This window comes from Adelges cooleyi, unplaced genomic scaffold, assembly GCF_023614345.1.
Source record: "Adelges cooleyi isolate 19-005CV unplaced genomic scaffold, UGA_ACOO_1.1 ACOO_flye_CR_arks_rails_tigmint_CR_PRNA_2, whole genome shotgun sequence".
Taxonomy (NCBI): domain Eukaryota; kingdom Metazoa; phylum Arthropoda; class Insecta; order Hemiptera; family Adelgidae; genus Adelges; species Adelges cooleyi.
The window spans coordinates 5,123,891-5,151,303 of NW_026095860.1; the positions used below are offsets into that span (position 1 = coordinate 5,123,891).

Consider the following 27,413-nt stretch of genomic DNA (forward strand, 5'->3'; position numbering starts at 1 on the left):
ATAATATTATAAGTATTACAGATAATGTAAAAAAAAAAAAAAATAAAAAAAAATATTAAAGACCTTCCCCTTTAGGAGAGGTGGACACTTATTAGGTCCAAAAATACACTATTTTAACTGTTATCGAATTTAATTGATACTTGTAATAATATTATGTCGTTAAATATATATTTTATCAACGTTAAGCGCGCACGCCGCAAACCGACGTACAAAAAAGAAGGTAAATTTAAATATTATTATCATGCAAAACCAACTTATTATTATTACCAACTATATTTTTTATTGCGTTTATCGTATTCGATTAATTCTACACGGTACACGTTAAAACATATATTATTATAATAATATCGAAACCAGTCCTCTTACCGACGGCATGTGTTTATGTAAAAATTAAATACGACAAGAATTTTTACGAGCAAGAAAAAAAATTATAACCAGTCAGTCTAAAAATATACATACATATATAAATAGGTATACCTACTATCGCGTTACTAATCGTCCCACGCCGGTCGCGGTTACAAGATCAATAAAGATGTCACCGGCGCTTGTTAAATTTATTGTTTTTTTTTTAAATTATTAAACCTTAATGCCCGCTAAATTAATATTAATTATTTTTTTCGCAATAGTGGCCACTCCGGTTTAGGTCAGCTGCGGTTCATTCTTAGTTAACATTATTTACAGAACTATTATGACATATTTTTAGCCAAATCAAGTTGGTCACACTGTTTTAGGTTAATTTGCGCGGGGAATCGACTGGCGGCCTAAGATTTACAATTATTGAAGAATTTGGTTATGGTTATATTGTTATTGAATATGTATGTATGTATGACACGACCATCTTGCGCACGTCTGGCAAGGCGAGTTTTGACGTTTCAATTAACCTTTAGCCGTCTCTCGACCACTGTTTTTTATTGAGGACTTTTTTTATAAAAACAACAACAATCGCCTACAATTTAACTACTGCGGTAGAGACGACGTCGGCTGGCCGTATACCTACGCGTTATGCATTATTCAAATCGGTTTGGTATGATGATGAATAATACAAGCAAACGTTGTATAGATCACACAATCGATAAGTGTCATATTATATACATGATAATATGAAATCGGCTATGGTGCTGTGCAAGCCCGGAATTCTAGTGCTTTATGCATTCAAGTCGTACCCAAGTCGTATACACACATGACGTTAAGTCCGTTTTCTATTTCCGACGGCACCCGTCGACCAAACGGTGTCCGTTTAAAAAATAATAATGATGTTTCTCATTTCCCGCCAGCGGGTCGCAATAAGTAAAATTGATTTATAAAGTAGGCGAAAAGGCGAGCTGCAGTGTGACCGACCAGAACGATGAAATTACATTTCTCCGGTAATTTGGTTCACTACAGCAACCATGTTACATACAAAAAAAATATTGCTTATCAATTATAATATTATCACATTATCAATTATTATCATATGGAATTTGAATTTTTCTATAGATAAGAATTATGCTGTGCAAAAACTATTATTTTTAATTTAATGATGGTCAAACTGTTGCTCGTCTTTTTGATTACTTCGTTGCCGAGTACAAAGCATGCGTAAATATTGTAATACCTAATAAACGTACTAATGTTTTTTTTTACAACCGTCAATTTAGATGTTTTTTTCAGACGTTTACACTTAATCGGGTTAATTAGGACGTTTGACCTTTTCCGGTGCACTAAAATGCACATTAAGATCATTAACAACATTATCATACAGACACATTGATTATTATTTGCTGAATTGGAAATGTGCAAGGTCCAAACGCTCTCGATCTCCGTAATTGCATAATAATATAAGTGCGATATTGTTTTGCATAAAATATTTAAAACACCGACTAAGCGAAGAGCTAAACAGTAAAGAAGTTAAACATAACACATTAAACGAGGTTTTATGATGTTTTTATTGTACTCAAATAATTTAGTCCGTAGCCCGTGGACCGAACTCACCGACCAAAGATAAATAATAAATACACCTGTCGTCAATGACTATCTTTATTTACTGGCAAAACACTATGTAGTATAGTAATTTTTAATTTTTTTTTTGTTAGAAACAAGAAAGTATAAATCAAACGCGCATTGGGTATGATGAAACGCCTGTAAATTTTGTAACTATCTTTGTAAGATTGTTATAGAATTCAAATTTTATTACATTTTTTAATTATTCAAAACTATATTTACTGTGCAAATTTAAGGATTTTACAACAAACCATTTTGGTTGGGATTTTTTTAAAAAAAATTATTTTTGTTTTCTCACAAAAAAAAAAACAAAACAACTAATAAAGAATCTACGTTACTGTATTATGTAGTATACACTACAGTGTAAGCTGTGAATTAAGATTAATCGTTAAATTGCCTATACTATACTTCTTAATAAACGGATGGATAACATTATCTCGTGTAGGGTAGTAGTTCCCTATTAGCAACCGAGATTAATAACGAAAGTAGTGATGGGAAATAAATCCGGATTTTCTTAAAATCCGTAAAATTCGGTTTTCGGTTTTCGAAGTTCAATGAAAAAAATCCGGATTTTACGAAGAATCCGGGTTTAATGACAAATCCGGATTTCAAAATTTGAACTTCAGAAACCGTAACCTGGGTTTAAATAAAAAGCCAAATTACCGATTTTAAAATTCATAAAGCCATTTTGTAATTACTTATTCAGCAGTACAAGATGACTAAATTGTTCAAATTAGTTGACTTTTAATCCTCTATGAAATGCTATTATCGGACCCCTTCAACTAAATTACCCTAAGTTGTATGTTTCTAATGAACTTTAAGTTTCATATAAGTAATCTAGTTTAAATACAAAGTAAGTATGCTGTATTTTTTTATTTTTTCTCATTTATATATATATGTATTATATATATATTGTGTTGTGTATTTTTCATATTATTACAACTTATTGTTCTAATCTATTATAAAAGTGTCATTGAGACTTGTAAATCGTGTTTATACATAATGTTCTTATAACTATAAAAACAGATACCTAATTTACCAATTAAATAATTAAATATTTTTGTGTACATAAACACGTTGTACATAATATTAAATAATTAACTAATATAATTAATTTATTATTGTAAAAAAATTGAAATCCAATCTACGGATTTAAATGAAAACTTCGTAATCCGGATTTATAACGAGAACTTTGAAATCCGGATTTATAACGAACATTTCGAAATCCGGATTTCGAAGTTCGAATACTACAACTCCGGATTTCGAAGTTTAAAACTCCGGTTTTTTGAACTTCGCAACATCCGGATTTTCCCATCACTAAACGAAAGCACCTAGCCATACAACATGTTGCCACTTTGAGTAATACCTACTTGAAACATATCCGTATAATATCATCTTCTGGCATCATTTCTGGAAATTTCAACTGTCAATAGGCGGCAGACTGTCTCGACTCTAGTCGAAATCATGCCAAAACAATTTTTTTTTTTAAATATGGACATTTTTATTTTTTATTTGTTTTTTAAGGTAAATACGTGTAAACAAATATATGTATATTATATAATGAAAGATATTGAAACAGCCATGATGATGATGGTAATAATAACAATAAATAATAATTGAAACGTCGCAGTCGTCGATTGGACACACTTTGGCGGTTGGCCAACTACAAGTCACCCGTTGTTTGTTTGCCTTCTTAACTCTACCGAGACCCGGTTGTGATTTAAGACATCCGATATAGACAAGCACAGCCGGTGCTGCCGCCACACACCTCTGCCATATACTTATATATTATATTGTAACGAGCTCCGGGTCGTGTCGTGATTTATACGTGCTCCTTCCTATATTATAATGTATAGGTTTTACACACGGGAAATGGTAACGTGCACGTGAAAACTATATAAATAATTTCCATAAAATTTAAAAAAAAAACTAGGTGTTATTGACTTCATCATCTGAAAATGTTATAATATTTCCTTTAAAATAGTTTTCGGGAAGAAGCCCACCGACGCAGAAAAGGTTATGTTAGGCCCTTGAGGAATTTGTTAAAATACCTTAAACGTAAACTATTAACGTAGACAAACTCATTTGAACTTTGAAAAAATTAACCATAAAATAACCCAAAAATCTATCTAGTGCATATATGCACTATGATCATCTGTCATCTTCATGATCGTTAACTAAATATCAAGATTAGTTATCAAGATTAGTGCATCCGAAAAAAAACTAAAAAATTGCAATTGCTTAAAACGAAAACGAGTGTGTTGTCCTTAACGAATCACCCTGTACATGAATTTACTACACGTGAGTTTCTGATTAATATACATAATACATATTGTGCATATATGAATATAAAAACGTTATAAACATAATTCTTGTAACCATTAATAAACATACAACTTAAAATGCTAATCCGAGCTAAAGTGATAAGCATATATTACATTATACACATAACATTTGGTATACCATTTTAGAAGGAAATACATTTAACATTTCTCCGACAAGTATTTTAACAACCATTAAACTGAGATGATTGGTGTTTTTAATCTCTATCAAATTAGTTATCATAGACATTTTTTTTTTATAAATTCATGAACTATTAATACTACGAATGGCATGTTGACTGATTGAGATTTTTTACGATTATTTTTGTAAATAATTAAGAAATTGAACTTGTATCATTGATTTTAAAATTAATGTTTATACAGACATTGTATGTACAATGTACATAGGTGCAGTCATTTCTGGGTTGTGCCTCATATTAGGCCTTTCCGGTGACGCTTAATAGTTATATAGTTTTCTGACTCACGATAATCAGCTGCTGATCTCGTAATCTTATTAATTGCGTACAATTTATTATACTGCTCCGTTCGTTTCACATGAACCTCATTAACGTATTACCGAAGTGACACGTTTCACAACCGGGGTGAAAACAAATGCGTCGGGCCTATTTAAAAATATACCCCTCGTTCCGGATACTGTTATTTATTTAAAGGGACGAATCATTAAGCACACCGGGTGGAAATTCTACCCAGAATAATATAATCACATATTAGATAAAACCCGTATGTGCACTCCCAATTCAAGCTGTGTAATTCCTGCACTTGTAAGTCTACTCAACTCAGGATAACCACATGATGAAAACAATGAGTAATTAGGTATAGTTTTAGAACTGAGCATCACTTAATGTACAGATAGTTATCACCGATATATATATTATTATAGTATAAAATTTGTTGTACAACAATTTCATTTCTAGAATATGATCACACTAAATTTAGGAGGGCTTTAGTTATCCAATCTGTAATGTACTGTTTTCTACTATTTGGACATCAAAGTTGTTTGTAATATTTGCATTATAATAATAATAATTTTACGCGGTTTCCGACTTTGAAGTGACATTATTATTTATATTATATTTTTCTCGGCCACCCCTTCGACGCGACAACAATATCCCACAGAAGAATTCCAAAAACCAAACCTCGTGCGGGTGTGTTGAGAATGTAATGTGCATTTCGAAAACGTGTCAATGTTTTTTCAGCTATTCGACTCGGTTCCCACGTGCAGAACCGAAGGAGCCGGACATGTGTGTGCTGAATTACCAACAACCGTGCGGCTTAACTCTGTTGAAAAATATTATATAATATCTCTTGTCTTACACACGGCAAATCCCTGCGGAGTCGGACATTGTCAAAGAGGTTTACAAAAAAAAAATGGGGAGGGGAGACTAATAAAAAAACGCCGTCATAACGATTTAACACAGTACTTTATTTTAGAATATATACGGAATTTACATAATAATATCGACGGTAAACGATTCTTATTCAAACACGTGCGTTTACACAATACACGGTTTAGGCGGAAATCAACAGACGTCCGATAGGAATTTTAAGTTTTATATTATTCCAAAAAAAAAACACGTGAGCAGCCTAATATAATAGGGTAAATCTACAGTAAGTTGGTAATAATTTATCTGAATACAAACTAAAGTGTATTAACATAATATTATTATATGTTATTATAATTAAAAATTATAATATATTACATCCAGCGAGTTTTTACTTTACTATATAGCAATGCAAATCACATTCTTGGCCAATGTAATTGATTATTAATGAGGAGTAAACACTAACGCGGTTGTTGTTATGCACATTTTTATCGTTTGGCAGCTGTTTACAGATAAGCCCGTCACACCTTATGGTGGCATTTTAAAAGTATTTATTAGTATTCTACATCAGGTCCAATTCCAATCGGCGTGATCGATAATAATCTACATATTATCTTACATCGTCCGACTTGCCTCTTATATATTTCCAAAACAGTTTATAAACACTGAACTCTGTAGGTACTTGAAACACACATACAGGGTTAAATAAATGTCCCGACCTGAGATGCAGCCATGTTGTTTACATATTTTCATGGGAAATAAAAATACCAAGTTACTTTTCCATGATACATATTGAATTGTTATCTCTACAATTTTAATTGGCCAATTGATCATGGAAAAAAAACAATAACCGTTCACAACATGGCGGACTCCCACTAGTAGGAGACATTTTCATGAACAGCCGACTAAATAGGCAATGCGCGTTCCACATATAGAGTTCAGTGATTACAAACAAGGCGAACCCTCCCAAGGCAGCGGCACCGGTCGAGATGACTTCAAAATTGGCCTAGTTCGCATAGACTCCCATCGCTCACTCATAGACAGATCCGGCCAGACCATACTGTTTTTATCTTTATCAATAACTCATAAGAGAAAATCTAAACGCAAACCGACTTTTTTCGACACGGTAAAATCATTTTATTACACATCTTAATGATTCCTTTTGAAACACAATCCTACATACGACGAAACCCCGTTTTATGGCCAGAGATTCGATAATAAATCCTATTTGTATATACAGATGAATTTATAAATTATAAACACCATAGTAACTATTAAACGTGTACGTTTGATCGTTTTAGTATATTGTTATTGTTATAAATATATTTAAAGGAAAAATTGCGTTGTAAAAAAATAATAATAAAAAGCCGGTGTAGTGGGTTTAATTGATAAAATCACTTTCAAATAATAAACGCTTTAATACAAATATGTGGACGGTTTGATTTAGTTTGAATACAAAAATCGATAAACACATTGTAAAAGCTAAAATTTGTTTTAAATATTAGGGTGGATACTATTAAGGATTAATCGTCTATCAATAATAAATTAACGACATAATGAAAATATTTGTTAGATACCCATTGGCTATTCATTTACACGGCAACTTAAATATTTTCAAGGGGAAGGGGTGAACTTTTTAATTTTTGGCCCAAAAAAAAACAATATTATTCTCAGTTTCGCGTCGAGGCTAATCTAAAAAATGATGTCTTGTTTTGATATTGAAAGTGATACGGTAAACACGGTTATACGGTGTCTTGTGTTCATTTGAGAAAAAAATGTAAATGACACTCATCCCTTCAGTGCTCATTGTTGCAGAAATACAAAATGTTTATTACATAATTTCATTTTGTTACAAGAAATATATTTAATATACAGATGGCGCCCTAATATTATTAAAGAAATTGCTATCTAACAGATAACAGTTATAAAAGATAATTTTGTTTAGTTATGTGATTTTTTACTTATTTTTCCCTAAATTCCTGATAATTTAATCTATATAAAAAAAAATTTTGCATCAAAGGGTTATAAACGTCCGAATGATTTTATGATGTACATAAAATCCTTGCTAGTTTTTTTTTAATTTTAACGATTCGTCTTAGTCGAACAGTGTTGTAAATGCATACTCTGATCTGTTCATTGTCTTATTCATCAATGCGTGTCCGTGCATACGTTTATGTAACGTTTAGAAAGGCAAGTGTAACGCGAAAGGTCATTTGCAAATAAACCCCGCTTGAATTATAATTGACAAACAATATTGGAATAGATATTAAAAATTGGAGCGGAGCCTCATTGTTGATGAAACATTATAATGTCATGTACAATATACACTATACAGACATTATTGGTATTACATTGTAGTGGGAAAGTTTTTTGTTTAAACCATTCAAGTCAAATGGATCCAGTTTACACAGTTTACATATAAAGTAAATTACAAAAAAAAACGATCTAGCACTTACTATCACTAGTCGCCTGAAAATAATATATGTAATACATCACTAGCTGTAAACTGTCAACGTCTTGTATGAGAATATTATAATTGATAACGTTACGTTGTCTTAATGGAAATATCTTAACACAAAAGATTTAGCACCTAATGTTATTTTTTTTATTGTATCTACTATAGTCCTGCGAGGTCGTCATTCCGTCTTCAAGTCTTAACAAGGTGTTAAAACACGATTCACGGAAAACGTGCAAAAAAAAAAACATCACCAGGTGTTTACAGATGAGTCGCGCAAGTACATTTTTCTTTTTATTGTTTCAGAGTGCACATATATGATATTAAAGGTATTATAGTGCATGTAATTCAAATCGTGCTCTACCGGGGTGGGATGGGAATTCGTCCTCAGCATTGTTTGTACACATATATAATATAATAATAATATAACCTAGGCATATTTCACCGCTGTCCGAGTCTTTTGATGTTTATTGTACCTGTGTGACGCGACCAAGAGTGAAAGAACAACAACTTGGAATTGTCGGACAAGTGAAAAATATATTATAATGCACAACGAGAGCCGTGTCTTGGCGTTAGAAAAAAAAAATATCTATTAAAAAAACCTATTTATTTCCACCACTTTACCGAGCGAGCAATGACAATTCACGTCGCGCGCACAAGACTTGGACCGTCGACAAAAAACGAGCGAATTCGTTTTCACATCATATCACATTGTACAACCTCATAAGTGTCATTTGTGTGTTTGGATCGTGTTACTACAATATTATTATAAATAAAGTCAAAATAACATTATAGTTTACTACTCACTTGTTCGCAGGATCTCTTACAGTTGCCGGTAACGCGGCCGCAACACTTGGCTGTCAACAAAAAAAAAATACAAAAATAATTTAATTTAAATCGTTTAAATTAAAAATATTATATTATTATGTTATTAACGCGCATATATTATTTACATATAATAAATATTATATTATACTGTTTGTGTGGACGTCGACGGTATAATATTTACTTTTACACACAAGACATAATTTTCTAAAAAATAAAATAAAAAACTACAACACGACACTTACAATATTAATATATTATGTACACTGGTTTGTATTGCTATTCAAATTTATTCGACGACTGCCGGGGCCAAGTGATGTCATTCGCGAACGAATTTTATAACACTTGACGCGAGGCAGTAAAAAAAAAAAAAATTATACTTTCAATATGTTCTTAGGATTGCGTCGATGTTAGTTTATGGAAAAAAAATTAAAGACAATTTGAAGGCTTGTCATTGTCCTTGATAAAACTAAACTTGGAATCAAATAGTTCTGTAGGAATTCTTTAGTACAAATACTAAAAATCAAATATTACATGGAAGCTATTGCTGACAACATAGTTTTAAATAGAAAATCATAGATAGAAGTCTTAGATAAAACCTTTTTGTTTTAAAAGTACATCGATTTTAATAATAATAATAATAATAAATTTAACGCCCCGAAGCCAAGAGCGTAGCATACAAATAAATAAATTACAGATTATAAATTATAAATGGTATCAATAAAAAAAAAAGAACATAATTTGTAATTTATAATCATTAGCAAACAAAATGTATATAGATGACGTTAATTAAATTATTAAGTATAAATGAGCCTAAATCAGTAGTTATGGGCTAAAGCCAATTTTGTTTTAGCAGGAAAGTGGAAAATCAAAATAAACTTAAAAAACAGCCTATTACTGTTGGTTTGAACCGAAACGAACTAGAGTGTTTTTCAATCCGAAACGGGTATTTTTTTTAAAAGTTTAAAATATATTCTCATTACCGATGTTTTATGGTTATTTGTGTTGGAGGAAAAAAATATACACCGTTCCGGCCAAGATTGCACTCGACCGATAGCACATGTTTTGTATATTTTTCTTCTTCTAGATATTTCAACGTCTGTTTTTTGTTATACATACGGTTCAATAGTGCGTTATATATGTATACTAATATAATTCACTCGAACCGCGTGTGTATATTACACTTGTGCAGTAAAATAACCCGAGAAACGTGTTGGGTAGGCATTTTGGAAATTCGACACACACAGAACGCACTGCCGACGTCAAGAAAGAGTCCTGGCAAAAATGTTTTAAAAAAATATATAAATAAATAAATCACGAGAGGTATAGTGTTTGTGTTACACACGCTTTTTGCGTTATATTGCTCGCAAAAGTTGTAGATTTTTTCCAAAAATATAAAGAATATCTACCCTTTTGGGTTTTATGGTAAGTGTTTTTTTCATCATCGTTTAGTGTTTTTGGCCAATAAAGCACTATTAGAACACCCCCAAAAGCTTTTAAAGGAATCTAGTCCCAAACGGAGGGTGTATTCAGTAATTTTTAAAAAAAAAAACTCTATTAATCCGTTATTTTATTTAATTCTGTTTGTTTTTGTTAAATTAAGAAACTCTAATGTTATTCATGTTATATAAAAACAATATGAAAAAAAAAAAAAATTATTAATTAAATCCAGTGAGATATTGAGTGGTCCAGAACTTTGTCCATTGACTAGACAGAAAAATCATCCTGTGTATATATACATCTTATAATCAAAAACTATGACTTTAAAAAAAAGTTCTCTAATTACAGACATTTTAGAGAAAGCGTAGATGCTTAGTAGAATTTTTCAAATATAGTATATGCCAACAATATAGCAAAATAGTATATACTATCAATTAGTTTTTAAATATTGAGGATAGGTACAGTGACATGCGGTCATACACACTGTTATTGTTTAGGGGCTTAAAGAACTGCCTTCTATTTAATAATATGTTTTTATTAGTACCTCTGCAATTAAGATAATATGTTCTTTAAATTCTTTAATATTTACACAGACCTGCGACTTTTTTGTTTTTAACCTAATTCCAACACTCTCAGAGTCTCAGGCGTTGCATTAAAATCTGAACTCATAACAATTAGTGCTAACTAATTATTTTGTCTTGTATGATATTCTTTTATTAAAAACCTACTCGAATAAATGTATTTTTACAGTTAAATAATGCAACAAAAAGAAAAAATGACAAAATATTTTATGATTAATATTAAACGACCAATTAAAAACCGTGACGTAACTATTCTACTTGGACAATAATATCGAAGAACACCAATTTGTTCTACATTAACAATATGATATAGCGTCTGTTAATTACTACTAAATTGTTGTACATTGCACCGGATAATATTATCTGAGCTGTGAAAAAAAAAATGTATACTCGCTTTTATTTTGCACTTAAAATCAAAGTATGTGTATCCGTTTGTGCTTTGCATATAAATAATAATAATATTTATAACATTTTAAAATTACAATAAAATAGTTAATAATAAAAAATAAAAATATATCCATATAATTTTTGTTTATCTATTTAGACGAACAATTCATGTATTTATGTACAACCAAAAATTATTTTTGAAAAACCTGACGTCGTGTGCCGACTTATTTAGCATTTTAAAACATTTTCCAAGCAAAATATAAACCTATTTTTTCTTTGATGATTTGGTTTTAGGTTCGATAAATCGTGCCAAATATTTGGTATTGTGCGTCGTTTTGAAGTTTTATATTTACACAACAACACACACCCACCAGCTACCTATTGACTTTAAACTGTTGAGATAACTATTGGTTTTATGAAGTTCCTTGTGATTATTTGTTTTAACTAACTAGGTTAATTTTGTAAAATTGTTTACAAATAGAGTATTTTATTATATTTTTCTTTTTCGCTAAATTATTCAGAACTGGTCTATTACAACAACATTGTGTACAATTTGTAGTTCTTTTTTTTATAAACGCCCGAAATGACATCACAAATGTTTTATTTTTGTTAAATAATTTGTTTACAACATTGATTTTAAAAATAAACTGAAGCGAATAACAAAAAAGTGATTTGGGTTCTTGTTCCAAAAAAAAACAAAAATGTATTTTGTATTCCTATACTTGAAAAATTAATTATGACTTTAAATTTAAAGCTAACTAAGATCAAAAGCTCACACGCTATCATGGATTGAAATTATTTAATTATTTATTAAATCAATTGCAATTGTAAATTTAATAACGTACACTCATTAAGAAAAAATACAATTTTAATTTTAATTTCTTATGTCGATTTATACATATTTTTAAATAAGGAATAATAAATGCGAGCGAAAAATTACAGTTTTAAATTTATTCGATTTTTTAAGAAAGAGGTTTAGTCTAAAAAGTTAAACTTTTGGTAAATTAAAAATAACCGAATTTCATATATAATTTTATTTGAAGTTTTAAAAAATATTTGTAATTCGTATGCACTATATTTATTAAAATTAGTTCAAATTTATTTTTTCACCAACAGTAAGAGTTTTAACTAAACGAATTTGACCCTTTTCATGAACAAATGAGTTACTTAACTCTTTTCATGCATAAAATTACTAAACCATAAACGGGAATGTATGCAATAGAATTATGTAAACCACAACTACTTTACCAATATTGTAATTTATTATGACTTTCAAACAAATGTTTATAAAAACATATAAATCATTTATATATTTAGGAACGTTCGTTGTAAACGTTTGAATCGCCCTATAATCAAATGAGAACACTATCATACGAATTTGACATCTTCATTCATAAATAAACGGTTCATTTAAACCCCAAAAAGACATAAATGGGACATATAAAACTATTTTTAAAAAACCTGAAGTACATATTATTTACCTTTATCAGCGTTTGTGTAGCGTCCGAGTCCTAGGATTGTCAAACAGGTAAACAAACAAAAACAAAATCGGTCTACGAACATTTTGTCACCGGCACCGGTCTATTGTTGTACGGTAGTAATTTTATTTTTAACGCGCATGGTAAAATAGAAAATTGAATATTAGTAAAAAATAAATTTGAAATTTAAGCAAAACCCCGAATTCAACGTATATTATGTTGGTACGATATGGAAGCAACTGCGGTTAACCGACGGCAGGAGTGTCATAGCCGGTAGCCTAAGCACGCGATACTGAAACCCGAACATGTGCTCGACGGGGCGGCCGCCGTTCTGGTTTGGGTCGCCGCCTTTACCTGGCAATGCCCAAGACTCCCGACCTGTCACGCCATCTGTGTGTAGCCGCGCAGTTAGGGCCAAGCTAAAAATAACTTGCCGCGCACGGGTACGCTTCATTTATTTTTACACTGAAACGGATACGGTGCGACACGTTCGCCGGCGGATGATGATTATCATGTTATTATTATTATTATTATTGTATTATAAAATCCAACTGTTTACAGGGTGATTCATTAAGCATGCACATAAGACACTCAGACACTCGGTATGTATCTCTTATAATAATTATGGTGACCAGACGTACCTACTCTTTTTTTACTAGGACAGTTCTCTTTTTTGATGCATTGTCCTAGTGTGTCCTTAACCTAATAGTGTTAAGTACATGAAATTGTATTACATGTTTATGAATTTTTATCATTTCAATAGGTATAGTTACCTATTGAAACTGATATTTTACCAAATTGTCAGTTAATCGTTTAAATTTCCTATACTAGTTTTTAAATTCTTATTTTCTTAGTTTAAATTTATAATATTTTATTTTATCATTTAGATTTCTATAATCGTTTTTTAAAACGGCAACTCATCTGATTCTTATACTATATCACATTGACAACCTGCTGAACAGTTCACTTTAATAAACATTCTTCTATTATTATTATTATCAATCAGTTGTTGCCAACCAAAAAAAATTTGGTTGTCGCATTACGTTTTTTTAGTGTCTAAAACATTATCTAACTAACTGTAACCATGTTAACGAATGCGCATAAATATCAAACAAAATGTAAAGCTATAAGGTGTATAAAAAAAACAATTGTATAGCCAAAATTAAAATAGGTAGCATAATAATTTCCTTACCGATTCCTTATTCATCCTCAATACATCCGAAGGGGAAAGGCCAGAAACGACGATCGATAACTTTTCAGGCATCTTGAATAATTTGTTTAGCAAAATATCTGACTGTAGCGTGTAGAGAACACTGTATAGAATGCAATGGTGACAGGTAAATGACAATTAAACGCATTTAAACGACGAAATTCGTAAAAAGTTTAGCAGTGATATCCGAGTAGCGCCAACTTAAAACGGCAATAGCAAAAAACATCTTGTTGATCAATTGTACCTAGACAACGGCCGAGCAAAGTGGCCTTGACAACCAAATACATAATTACATAGATTATTATTTATTACCGCCTTTTACTAAAACAGTTGCTATGAAAATTGAAGAAATTACCTATTGTTTTTATACCTACATAAACGTAAGTTTTACTTAGAGAAATATTTTAAATACAATGAAAACTTAAATGCTTATGCACTGAGCCAATTGTTATTATGTAATATTTTTATTATTTCATTTACTAATCCCATCAAGCAAATTAATTTAATATTTTCTAAAAGCTGTCAAATATGTTTTCATTATTTTTTTAAATATGTTATAAACATATGAATATCATAATGATATGGATAAGAATGCAATATGTTTAAATAATGGAAATATGGTTTATACAACAAATTGTTAATAACTTTTTTTAATTTTACGCCAAATTAGAAAATCAACGCAGAAAATCCGTCACTCCATCAGTGTGACCTCCCCTTATAAATTACTAAAAGCAATATTCATGGATCTCAAAAATTATATTTGCCTTTTTTATTATGTTTAAATTAAAATTCAATTAAAATTACATTTTGATCTTGAAGGAAGCATATATAAATAAAGTTTTGTACTTATAATTTAAATTTTATACTTATATTTTTATTTTTTACCTTTAAATGTATAAATATACTTTTCAGTAATCATACATAAGAATATTTCTTATCTGGAAACATACTTATAATGCTTGCATTTAAGTGAGTTTTAACGCTTGGTCGTCAACGAATAATTGTTAAGAAAGGCTGACGATGGACCCTAATACTAAAATTCAAATAAAAACTAAACACATTTTTGTGTTCACAACGCTTTTATCGGCATTCAAACCACCAACACATTGGCATCACTTTCGGTTGTAATAATAATTTCTGAAAACCCACACTGCCGCCTGACCCTATTTGACTGGCTTTTTAAATTTTTTTAAATTTATTTGTTAGTCTCTCTTGTAAAGGACGATCAATCTGATTAGTTTCCTATACTTGTAGGCACAAATTTTACTTAATTTTTCAATAGAAATACAATCGTTATAAAATATGTCATCAATTCAAAAACCAGTAGCCGCCAATGTGTTTGAATAGGTGGATAAGACCGCTTGTCTATCATATAATCGTATAACATTGTATTGTGTCTCGTTATCAATGTTATCGCCTATCGGACTTGTGCAAACACAAGTATGAATTTTATAAGTTCAAACGTTACCATTTTAAACCAATGTTGTCTACAGAGTTATAGAATTAAAAACATATTTTTCCGTTAGAAAGAAAAAGAAGATTCATACTTGTTCTACAAGTATAAAGATAATGATAAAATATGATAAAGATGGAAGTTTTCAAAGTATTGAAAAATATATACTAAAATATTTACCTAGATATGGTCCTATGAGAAACGGATTTATCACACTGTCAACGTATACAGGATGATTCATTAAGGATAAGACACTCATTTTCTCTTAAATTAATTGTAATTTTTTAGTTTTTATTCTAAGATGCACTTTACTTTATGACATTTTACAATATTGGACAACATTTAAACTGTTATCTGAAACAGTAGCGTTTGATCTTTTAATTTTCATCAATCTGTCCGTTTGCTGAGATGACTTTGCAAAGATGCTATTATACTTTTATTGCCTATCGGACGGTCCAAGTCTTGATGTAGAAAACGTTCCACTTGACGGTTTGAATACCACAGCAAGTCTATGGGATTTCTTTTCGTTGTTTTTTTTAATTATTACACAATAGTCGAACGCGAAGCTATTGTGAACCGATCCGAACACAACGACAACAATCGGAACACCGGCGGTGTGTTTACACAGGTCCGTCGACGATTTCGTTCAATGGGGTTTCTTTTGAAAAATAAAAAAAGGGCCACACCTCGGATTTATTTAAAAGAAACGTTTAATAATAATAATATGGTCCAAGACGTTTGTAGAGTATAGTGTATTAAAACGGTTCGCCGAAAACCGTTTGTGCTCGCCGCCATTTATTTTCTATGTGTGCGTGTGTAACCCGAGTGGCTAAGGAAACGCTATACACAGATATACAAGTATAGGAATAATTATTATTCTTATGATTATTATTGTTAAGTTAACAATAACGTTAACCGAGCACTTGTTCGTCTTGTCGGCCGTCTCGTATTATCCAATATATATTATATTCCCATATAGATCACCGGTAACAATACAAAATGAATGAATTCGCGCACAAGATATCTACTTACGTTTCGGACAACAATACTTGGGTACCCATACTGCCCCCCTGTACCTGTTAAGGAAAATTTTGATTTTTGTACAAGGCCGTACAATATAGTGAATCCATATTATCAGCTATTGTCGGGGCCTTCTTTACATTTTCTTTCTCGGCTAAGTCTGTTGCGAAGCCATACAGAATAGAACAAACACGTCATACACATTTCAAACGGGTGAACGCCTCAGGATTGAATCATCAAACTTGTCGGTAATACTTACTTACAAGTACAAGTCTATGTACTTGGGAAGGAGAGCAAGCATACCCCCTACCCTTACATGGCTGTTGAATAATAGACCCTTGGCATTTCCATCATCCTGTGCATAATATAATTAAACATCAAAATAGTCACCTCTTTCTTTTGTTAACATATATATTATATGTTAACAAATTTTCGCATAAATGTTAAGTTTTAATGAAAAAGAGTTGCCTATACAATGCCCCTTAATTAATCGCAGCAGCCAGGCCCCTTTGGGGGATTGCATGCGGTTGATTTTTAAGGAGTTTTGTATAGGCAATATTTAAGAAAATAGTGGTTTTTGAACGGGCCAATTAATTTACCGGTTAATTTGTAAAAGCTTCAAGGTATTATTTTCTTAACTTAAATCATTTTTTCTATGAGTAAAAGAAATTTTGGTTCGTTTTAGATCAAAAAGCTAGACGAAATTTCGACTACACAGGACGGCCCAATTTCAATTCTGGACTTTCTTCGGCTACTTTACTATATAATGTAGAAAGCCGATATTTATTTAAACATTTCAGTTCCTTGTAGCTAAATAAATTAAATTTGCAATTTTTTCACCTAAAAGAAGCAAAAAAATAAAAAATTTGTTTCACTAAAATTTCATGTGTTTTTTCAGATTTTGCAAAATAAATTTAGTTAACTATTCACAATTATTAAGTACTTCAATAAAACTAAAAAGTAAAAAGTTAAGTAAATAATTTAAAAAAACATGCTTTTCTAAAAAATATTCAAAAATGTGAACTAAAAAGTAAAAAATAATTTTTACTACAAGAACAATTTACTAATCAACTGTAGCACGTTTTTTTTTTTTTTAATGTCAATTACTTTGAAAACAACCGAAAATTAACTACAATTTTAAAAAATGTCAAACATCTTTAATTTTTGGCTGAAAAGAAAAGCGTGGGCCTTATTCAATAAAATCCAAATTCATCGAGTTGAGTATTATGAAATGTATGCGTCACACACAAGAATTGAACCAAATTTAAATTCCAAAAAAAAGGCTTACAATATAAAACTTTATCCGATAAATTTATTAGGGACTTAGTTGAATAGGGCTGGCTCTTTTTATTTATTTATTTTTTCTAAGTCAAAGCGAATTGGCAATTGGTGTTTTGATTAAACAGCTGCTGACTCATCGGTTTACCCGTTTAACATTGTCGCCTGATGGAGCCGACCTAAACTTCATTGACCTCGGATATGCCAGATTTGCTTCTAGTAATTCAGTGATTTACCTACAATCACAAGGCACAGAGTAGATAAAAGCAGAAGCACAGATTAGATATTTAAAACTTATATCTCATCTCTGGCAGAAGGGTTACTTTTAGTGTAAACAAAAAAGTGCCCTATACAAAAACAAATAATAATAGTGGTAACATTACAGCGGTGTAATCATAGATAAGTATATAAAGTGTAAGCTTAAGAAGACGGTCGCCGCGTTTTTGTGTGATAATTATCTTCTCACATAATAACAAATTCATACAACAGAATTATTATAAATTACAGTTACACGACTATTTGGGACCTCCTTGGGAATATTTCCCCCACGTGCTCGGCTAATACGGTTTATATAGGTATATTGGGATAATAACATGAAGACAATAGAATTATATACATTTTAAAATATTAATGATGTTCTTCTGCTTTTTCATAAAACTGGTGGTTTCCGATGCTGGATGCATATTGTGGTTTGATTGATAAATTACCCTATTTAATTTTAACTTTTTAGAAAACTACAAAACAGAAAAGTAAGTGTTTGCACAAATTAATTTATTCTAATTTGTAACTGCATTAATTATAGAGTTTAAACGATATTCGTAAATTTACATTTTCTTCGTTTTGAACTAACGATACAAAGATAGAAGCTTTTATTTTAATGAAAAATTATTGACGGGTAAGACATAATATTGTATATTATATTGCAATATGGTACCTATTTACACGGGGTATTAAACGGCAAAGCGTATTTCAATGATTTTTTTTTTTTAAACTGTCCCATCAAAATAGTTTCCTGAATTAATTTCAATCAGTTTACACTAATCCGTTATGATTAGTGATTTTTCAAAATAGAGAATACTTCATTTTTCAATAACGCATAATTTACTGCAAAATTCCATAACAATGAATGAAGCATCATTTTCATAATACGCACGAGACAAATGTAGTGCCGCATTATATAAAACTACGAGGGCATGCGTCTATATCAGTATTTTCGTAATACATATTGAAACGTAATTTACTTATTAACAAAAATACCTACCTAAAAAAGTATTTTCTGGTAAAATATGCATTATTATTTTGCTGATAATTGTTGTAACCCAACGGTTGAATTTATATGGGCCCGTTTTTTGAGTATTTTAATTCTTAGCATTTAGTAGTAATTTGGCTTTAAATAACTCGTATTTTTATAATTATTGCGGTATTTAAAACAATGCCTTTATTAAAAAATCTTTTATTTTACCTCGTCTTTTGAATAGCAAACTAATTTTATTTGGTAACTGGAATATGTTTTAGGGTAGTTATTTAACAACTTCCAACAAACTAATACCGATTAAGTACGTTTGTACGAGTTTACCTAAAGACTGTAAATCAAGTACAACAAATATGGAAGTATTTATAGCAGAATACTTCAAAAATTTTATCAGTAAGTTTTATTCAGTAAGTCATAAGTTTATAAACTCTTTAAATTTATCAATTATAACCAATTTTTTTGTTCCATTATTAATAATATAAACTGCCCTCGAAGCCTTTTACTTAAGCTAAACACATATTATTGACATTTTGTTACATCTTTCTAGGGAGCAAGTATTTTGTGATGTAACTTTGGTAAGCCGTGAAGGTTTACATATTCCGGCACATAAAATTGTACTAGCTTCTGCAAGCCGTGTTAACTATACCGTCATTCAATGACAGTAAAGAAAATTGTGTTCCTTTGCAAAAAATAGACTTTGAGGTCTTAGAATTAATTGTCAAATTTGCATACACATTTAAAGTTGACATTAAAGAAAATAATGTTGAAGTAATGATTACCCAATAGTATAGACAATTTATAAAATATAATGTTATAATTAATCTATTGTTGTCTATCTTTCATTATTTTGTTTAGAAACTGTTGATGGCTGCTTCATTGTATGATCTAGGATATGTAAAAGAATTGTGTTTTAAGTATATTCAAGAAAACATAAATCCTACAAATTGTGTTAATTTGATTAAGACTTTAGAATCAATATCGGACAAAGAAATTTACAATTTTTGTTGGTCTTATTTTATAAACAATTTCACGTGAGTAATCAAGTTTGACTTGCGATAGCAACAAATTTAAAAATAATCAAATAATTTTTTATAGTATAATTGTGAACACGCAGTCGACATTAGAACAACTATATGAATTTCCTATTGATGCTGTCATTAAGTTTATTAAACATGACGATTTGGTAGTTGACACCTAGGAAAAGGTATTTATAGTTCTATGTTAAATGTAGAAATACTTGTCAAATAATGTATTTTAAATTTAACTTAATTATGGAAAAAAATAATTTAAATTATGGTTTTAAAACAATTACCAACTAAAAAAATTATTATACAAATTTATTTTAGATATTTGATTTTATTATTGGATGGATAAGCTATAACACATACGAACGAAATTGCTTGTTACCGAATCTTATGAAACTCTTACGTTGGCATTTAATTTCGAAAGAAGGCCTACAACGGATTTGCAATGAGCCGTTAGTGAGAAGTAACATTGATAGTAAGTATACATTGATGTTTCAATCAGTTTCAGCATTTTCACCACATTGTTGCCTTTTATTTTTGTTCTTAATACTATTTGGATGTCAATAATGAATTATTTTATAAACTTTCAATCACAGTTATAATTTATTTTTTATTTATTTTAGTTATAAGAGACATATTAGATGATATTATCAACATATTCGTCAATTCAAAAACTTCGAGTACGTTAGGCAGAAATCATTCTATTCGGCACAACGTATGTAAAAAAAAAAATTGAGTTTTACAATGTTATTAGGTTTGGTTATACCTTAAATCACCTGACATTTTGTGTGTGTATTTAGATTATTTTTGCAATCAATTCAAATAGTGGCAATTCCAGTGTAATGTATATGGCATATGGATATTAGATACAAAGATCACTTAAAATGGCAATCGAGTGATAATTTATTGTTTTGTCCACCACGAGCATACTCGAGGATGGTAGCCTCTGAAAATGGAATAATACTTGCGATTGGTGGTAAAAAAGAATCTGGTCATTGGGTAAATCTCATCGATGAACTAGACCTTAAGTCGACGTCAAAAAAACAATGGGTTCCTACAAAACCACTTAATCGACCCCAATTTGATTTTGCTGTCTGCACTCGAAAGCAATACATATATGTTGTGTGTATGAATCAAGGTTGTAGTTTACATAAAAAATTAACAATGTTTTATATTAATTTTTTTTTTAGGTTGGGGGCTGCGATTTCTCATATGGTAATTGTTTTAATTCAGTGGAATACTACGATACAAATTCGAAAGTATGGACGGAAATTATCAAAACAATGCCCACGGCTCGACGCTGGTGCAGTGCTATAACCAATAATGATGATTTATATGTTGTAAGTAAATGGGTACAATTTTATCGCAAAAACCTTGCTAAAAAAAGTTGCCTTACCTTTGTTTTATTAATTATTATAAGCTAAAATTTTTTAAAAATATTAATTTTTCTAAGTAATTATGATTTGTAAGAATTTAATTAAGTTTTATTGGTCTATGTAGTTTGGCGGAAAGAATGGAGCTGATCTTTCAACTGTAGAATGCTATGATTTTGCGAAAAAAAATTGGAAACAATTCGATCCTATGCCGATATGTAATTCCACGATGGGTGTAACGATAATAGAAAACTACATTTATATCATTGGCGGCGTTTGTGAATCTCAACGAGTTTTTAAATTTGATTTACGACATTCCAAATGGAGCGAAATGCCTAAAACGCACTTGAAAACATCTTATGCAACATCAAGTCTGTATACATTAATAATTCAAGTACATTTTTGTTTTTATTTTATTCATAATTTTGAAATTCAGGTTTTGTGAATAAGGGGAACGATATATTCTTATTTGTCAATGAAGGTGGAAGAATTTATTGCGAAATTTATGACGCTGAAAAAAAACAGTGGCAATGGGCTGCCAAGGCAGGAGTGTGTATTGGTACTAATATTGTTTCTTTTAACGAGGGAACTCTGAAATCATATGGTATACACTTCAAGTAATATTTTTTATCAATCATTTCTTGTGAATTAAATTTTGTTTGTTTTATTAAATTATATGCTGAAATTCAAATTATTTTATTTTCGATTTTATTATGCGGAATGACGATTGACGACTGACGAGCATTATAAAAAAATTATAATTTAATAAATATTAAATGTAATATTATGTCATTCTGTTGTTATGCCGATGTGCCATGTTATCAGCAAGTGGTGGTATGTAAACAAGTGATAAGATATTTCCAAGGAGAACCCAAGTTATATCCGCGATACATGCAAACCGCGTCAATCTAAATACCCTGTGTAAAATATTTTTAAAGCGTTTCTGAAACATATTTAAGAGAAAACTAATGATATTCCAACTTAATCAAATATATTTAAATAAGTACATCAATCGTTATTATAATAGTAAGCATTGTAAATGTGAAAGAAATATTTTTGGCGGCAAAACTATCCCATTATTTGAATTAAATAGTTATAAAGAATTTTTGAATTTATAACCTTTGCTAAACCCAAATAGTATACTATAATAATATGTGCTCGTGTCGAATTTAATAGACATTACATTTTTTTTTAAATCCGCAATCACGATGTAGAGAAGATAAGGTGACGCCACTCCAACCAAATCAGTGGGTCAAGAAATTACGGCATTTTGGTAGTACAATTTTGTCACGTAGATAGCGCCACCATTTGCCCGGAGGCCGACTTTTACATGGAGCTAATAGGGTATTTTACATATTATTATACGTTACTGTCATTTTTATTACTAAATAAAAATATATTACATGTAATTTTATTTTATTACAGGACTATAGATTATATATTATTTTAAAAACCACAATATTCGTATATGTAGTTTTATTAAATGTACTATTTATTCTAATTCCTATTCCACAAAATACGTTTATAGTCGAACGATGACTATCCTTTTATAACAATATATGAAATTATTCTATACGATATATAATATAATAACACGTATTATGTACAAGGAAAAAATTGTCCTCAACCCCTCCCTCCCCCCTCCTATATCGAATTTTAAGCACCAGAGAAGTTTTTTCAAATTGAGTTTATAGTTGTTGAAGGTCTAAAGAATAACGAAATTTCTGGACTTATAGTTCCGAAGATATTTTAATTCTTACTTAGGTAGCCGCAATTCCCCTTAACACTTAATAATTAAAATATAATTATTCAATTATTATTTATTTACTTCAAGTTCTAAATTACTTCAGAGAGTAACATTGTAACAGTTATATAATAAATACCTATAATATATTACTTAAAACACAATTTTTTTTGGCTCTGGGGGGTTTAAACCCGACCCCCCCTCCCTGTAATACACCACTGTACATAACAATACATTCTTTCCGATTATTTTAATTTACCCCCAAAAAATAAGCATCGCTTGTGTAAGGCAGATATTAATTACTTTAATAAACCCCAATTAAGTGTCTTCGAAAGCCCGACTACCGTGTAATTCAAGCCCAACCATACGTGCAATGCCTAGGGACGAAGTAGCGACATATTCTCTGCATTGTGTTCCTAGAGATGATACTTGCATCACAAATAATTGTTTATACTTTGTGTCTACATAATAAACCACGGCATATATAATTATAAAATACTGTTGTTCTTATTCATTTTTACAAATAACATTCATTGACTAATGTAGATCTTTTAGATTTATAATTTATTGGCAACATTTGCTCTACTATAGTTTTATTCTATTACTCTGATCTAAAATTTAGAAATTATGACCATGTATACTAATGACTAATTAGTATTGGAATACTACTTTATATTAGTAGAGTAGCTAAAATAATAAAATAAATAACTGTGCTGGACAAAGACTAGATCAGAATAAATTTAATTTAATTAATTATGAAAGCTATATTCTAGTAGTAATATTTACTTTAATGCCGTTAAAAAACACAGTTTTCGCAATTAAAAAGTTAACAAAATAATTACTTATTACTAAATAAGACAATAAAAATAATAAAAACTCCAAATAAAGAATAATTAACATAAAAGTAAAAAATAAAATGTTTATCGTCCATAAGCCGCATAGAAAATATCGGGAGCACGACACGGAGCCACTCGACAAGGAGCCACTCGACAAACAGCCACCGAAAATCGACACGGAGCCACTCGACAAACAGCCACCCGAAGAGATACCAACATGTACAATATTTATGTAAAATGTACGATTATTATTTGTGTATGTTGTGCGGCCGACACCACATATTATAACGGAGTAATAGCAAAAAATGTAATTTCCAAATTGTATATCAATAAAAATAAAAACAGTAATTTTGTAGAAAATATTATATTTTTATTAAAACCCCTATTGTATAGTAGACATTGTTACTATGTTCATTGTAAACATTTCAATTTACTCAACAGGATTTATTGTTTACTCATGCTATTAGTAATAATTATTGTTTCTAAATACTTTTACTCTATTATTATAAATAATTATACATTTTTATATTATTGATACTTATTTATTAATTTAATACATAGGTAAAAAAATTATGTACATTGCAACGATATTAATTGAATAATATTTTAACTTGCTTTCATGTATTCCAATTAAATTACAAATATATTTTAAATATAAAACAAATGAAGTTATTGAACGTTGTTTAATTTGTGTGCATTTTCATGAGTATCGGAATGAACGATCCATGTATATATTATATATACAACTAAAAAGTATTTGATAAAGGTTTTTACTTTTTATTGACTTAGAACTAATTATTAAAAACTCAGAAGCAGAGGGTTAGAATTAGATAAATACCGATATAAAAATCCAAAAAAAGTACATTTTTAGCTAATTGGCAAATGTGTATATTTTCCACCCATTTGGCTTATGCTATAGGCCATCTATATAAATTGGATTTTTTTATCTGATTAATTATTTCTATTTTTATTATCTATATATATATATATATATATATATAAATTAATGTATGTGTGTGTGTCCCTCACAATTTTCATCAGAGTTTGTAGAAAAACAGCATTATATATTTATTTTGTGTTAATATATGTAGAATCATAAAATATAAATGAATAACCAAATTATAAAAAATGAATAACATGTATTGCTTTATAATAGCCCGTAATACTTTATAATATTAGCGGGGCGCGATAAAACATTAATATTTACTACTAAGTCATCCTCAAGTCTCAACAATGTGCATCGGGCGAGCCAAAAATTGTTCATTGTTCGCTATAGCAAAATCCCAAACAAGTCAAATATTAGCGTGATGAAATTATGATGCAAAAAAAAAAGGACCACGACGGGCGGGAGGCAGGTAGACGAGGAATCCGATGATAATTAAGCGGCGATCGACGGACGAAGTACCCAGCGGGCGCGGGTAGACGTGCAGTGCCGGGCGCGCACGTATGTCGATTTCGGCGAACTTTAAAAGTCTGTAACTTCCAAACTAAGTGCGAGCGGCGCAAATTTTTTACATATTCGTAATCAACATTAAAAGTACTGTCGATTTAAAAAAATAATCGAAAAAAAGGGTGCCCGGTAAAGTAGATTTATACCATAATTATTTGTAATGTTCTAACTATATTTTGTTATTTTTCCAACTATGTTCAAAATTTAAAAACTATAAGCCAAGTGGAAATAATTTAGTAAACATTTTTTATAAACTTGATTATATTAATCTAGTATTTTTCTTTAATAATGCACAATTGTTTCTAACTTTAATACTAAAATAACTTGTATGAAATCCGTTGTGTTCATAATATGTACACTATTAGTTTTTATTCAACAAATGATTAATATTATATGTTTATTACTGCTGATAATAACTTTTAAAAATAAACATGTACATAATCATTTTAAAAAATACATTTTTGTTAAGGCTGTTAGAATACTTAAGCCAAACAATTTTTTTTTTATTAAATCGTGGTCAATAATAAAATAAATTTTAATAATTATAACATTAAAAATAGATAAAAACAGTAAAATCATCAATTTTTTTAGTAAAAACTATTTCCTTGCAGTCTTTTGTTAAGTACCGGCCACCGCCAACGTGTTGAACCATTATATTTTTTTTTTGATAGCTCGAATCTCATAATTATTTAACATCAGTGATGGATGGCCGCAGTTGGTAACCAACCGTTAGTTTGTATAAACTTGACCATAGTAAACTTAGTAATGTTAACGTTTCGTTAATAATTTTTTAACCGTATGAGACCCACTTCACGTTAATTATAATATCACACACTAAGTATCAATCATTTTGTGAAACCCTTGTGTGCTCTATGCACATGTATAAAAACATCTAGATAATGCAATCGACAACGCCAATACACATGTCACTTAAATTTAAGTTATAGCTAACTTTTAACTTGTATATTATAATAGTGTGAAATAAGGAAATCTGTGTTTATAAATATAAATTTAATATTTTTGAACTTTTTTGTTGTTTGTGCATTTATACATAATATCTTTGATTAATGATAATCAATGATAATATTATGTATATAATATTATAGCACCTGAGTTAATTTGGATTGTTTTTAAGAAGTCATGTGAATTTACTACTCATAAATTCGTTATAGTTTGACTTGGTTTATATTTATTTTAATATAGATTGTATTATAAACTATTAACTATTAACTCCAGCCTTCCCCTTGTATCTGACCTTGTTTACACATAAACTAGAGTGATCTATTTTATATATTAGCTGGACATTAGTGATAAGTCTGATGAGTGTATCATATCTAGATCCAAAAGAACCATACCGGTTATTTTAGACCCCAAAAAACTACTGCCGGCTTAATAATATATAAACATTTTATTCAGCATCGGCAAGGCGCCAGTCTACCATAGGTTGTCCCTGTTTGAATTTACTATTGTGTAGCTAAGTATAAACAAATACTAACAATTAAGCATTCGTAGTATATATGGAAAAAAAATGTCAACCACAAAATAAAAAATAGCTGTATATTTCAATAACAAATGAAACTTATCACAGATGTTATAAAAATAGCGTAGACAGTAGACACAACGCGGTCACACGGCGCGCGTAACAGTGTTTTTGTATACTATTATAATTTATAACTTATAAGGTTCTGTTCAAATAATAAGTGTCAGCTAAAATACGTTCGATGACATTATTTTCGACTTAAATATTTTTCGGCTATTATATTTTCGGTTAATATATGTTTTGGTTCTAAATTTTTTCGGAATTATTATTTTCGGCATATATATAACATGATAACTAATACACAGATATGAAAATATATAATACAAAATTAAATAATATTTAACTATAATTTATTATTGTGTTATTGCCTATTGGAAGTTGTAAAGTATTTAAGTAAATGTGTTTAATTTTATTGACGGGTATCG

The 27,413-nt window shown here is 29.9% G+C and overlaps 2 protein-coding genes across 5 annotated transcripts in view; one reads left to right on the forward strand and one right to left on the reverse strand.

Annotated features, from left to right (window-relative positions):
• LOC126833606 (reversion-inducing cysteine-rich protein with Kazal motifs) overlaps positions 1-13,121 on the reverse strand; it is a 31,379-nt gene extending 18,258 nt beyond the window's left edge. The window contains exons 1-2 of the mRNA XM_050565035.1: positions 12,811-13,121; positions 8,904-8,953 (exon numbers count right to left, since the gene is read on the reverse strand). Coding sequence (XP_050420992.1) covers positions 8,904-8,953; positions 12,811-12,892 — 132 coding nt within the window. The 5' untranslated portion in view covers positions 12,893-13,121. The remainder of the gene's footprint in view (positions 1-8,903; positions 8,954-12,810) is intronic.
• On the forward strand, positions 123-22,136 carry LOC126833607 (kelch-like protein 28). 4 transcript variants are annotated; one of them, XM_050565037.1, is made up of 7 exons: positions 123-220; positions 20,367-20,520; positions 20,669-20,760; positions 20,846-21,167; positions 21,236-21,385; positions 21,546-21,789; positions 21,855-22,136. In XM_050565037.1, the coding sequence occupies exons 4-7, from the start codon at positions 20,901-20,903 to the stop codon at positions 22,037-22,039; spliced, it is 846 nt and encodes a 281-aa protein (XP_050420994.1). In that variant the 5' UTR covers positions 123-220; positions 20,367-20,520; positions 20,669-20,760; positions 20,846-20,900; the 3' UTR covers positions 22,040-22,136. The 4 variants fall into 4 exon arrangements, 2 of the variants coding, with proteins under 2 accessions (XP_050420994.1, XP_050420993.1); XM_050565036.1 differs by lacking the exon at positions 123-220 and adding an exon at positions 13,293-13,409; XR_007684979.1 differs by lacking the exon at positions 123-220 and having other exon boundaries at positions 20,368-20,520; positions 20,846-21,183.
• The last annotated feature ends 5,277 nt before the right edge of the window (positions 22,137-27,413 follow it).

What these genes read in the sequence shown, in the direction of transcription:
- LOC126833607 (XM_050565037.1), top strand. Translation starts at nt 20,901, where the DNA reads ATGGATATTAGATACAAAGATCACTTAAAATGGCAATCGAGTGATAAT. An exon ending in GAAAGCAATACATATATGTT is followed by an intron (nt 21,168 to 21,235) that starts GTGTGTATGAAT and finishes TTTTTTTTTTAG; the next exon opens with GTTGGGGGCTGCGATTTCTC. An exon ending in ATAATGATGATTTATATGTT is followed by an intron (nt 21,386 to 21,545) that starts GTAAGTAAATGG and finishes TGGTCTATGTAG; the next exon opens with TTTGGCGGAAAGAATGGAGC.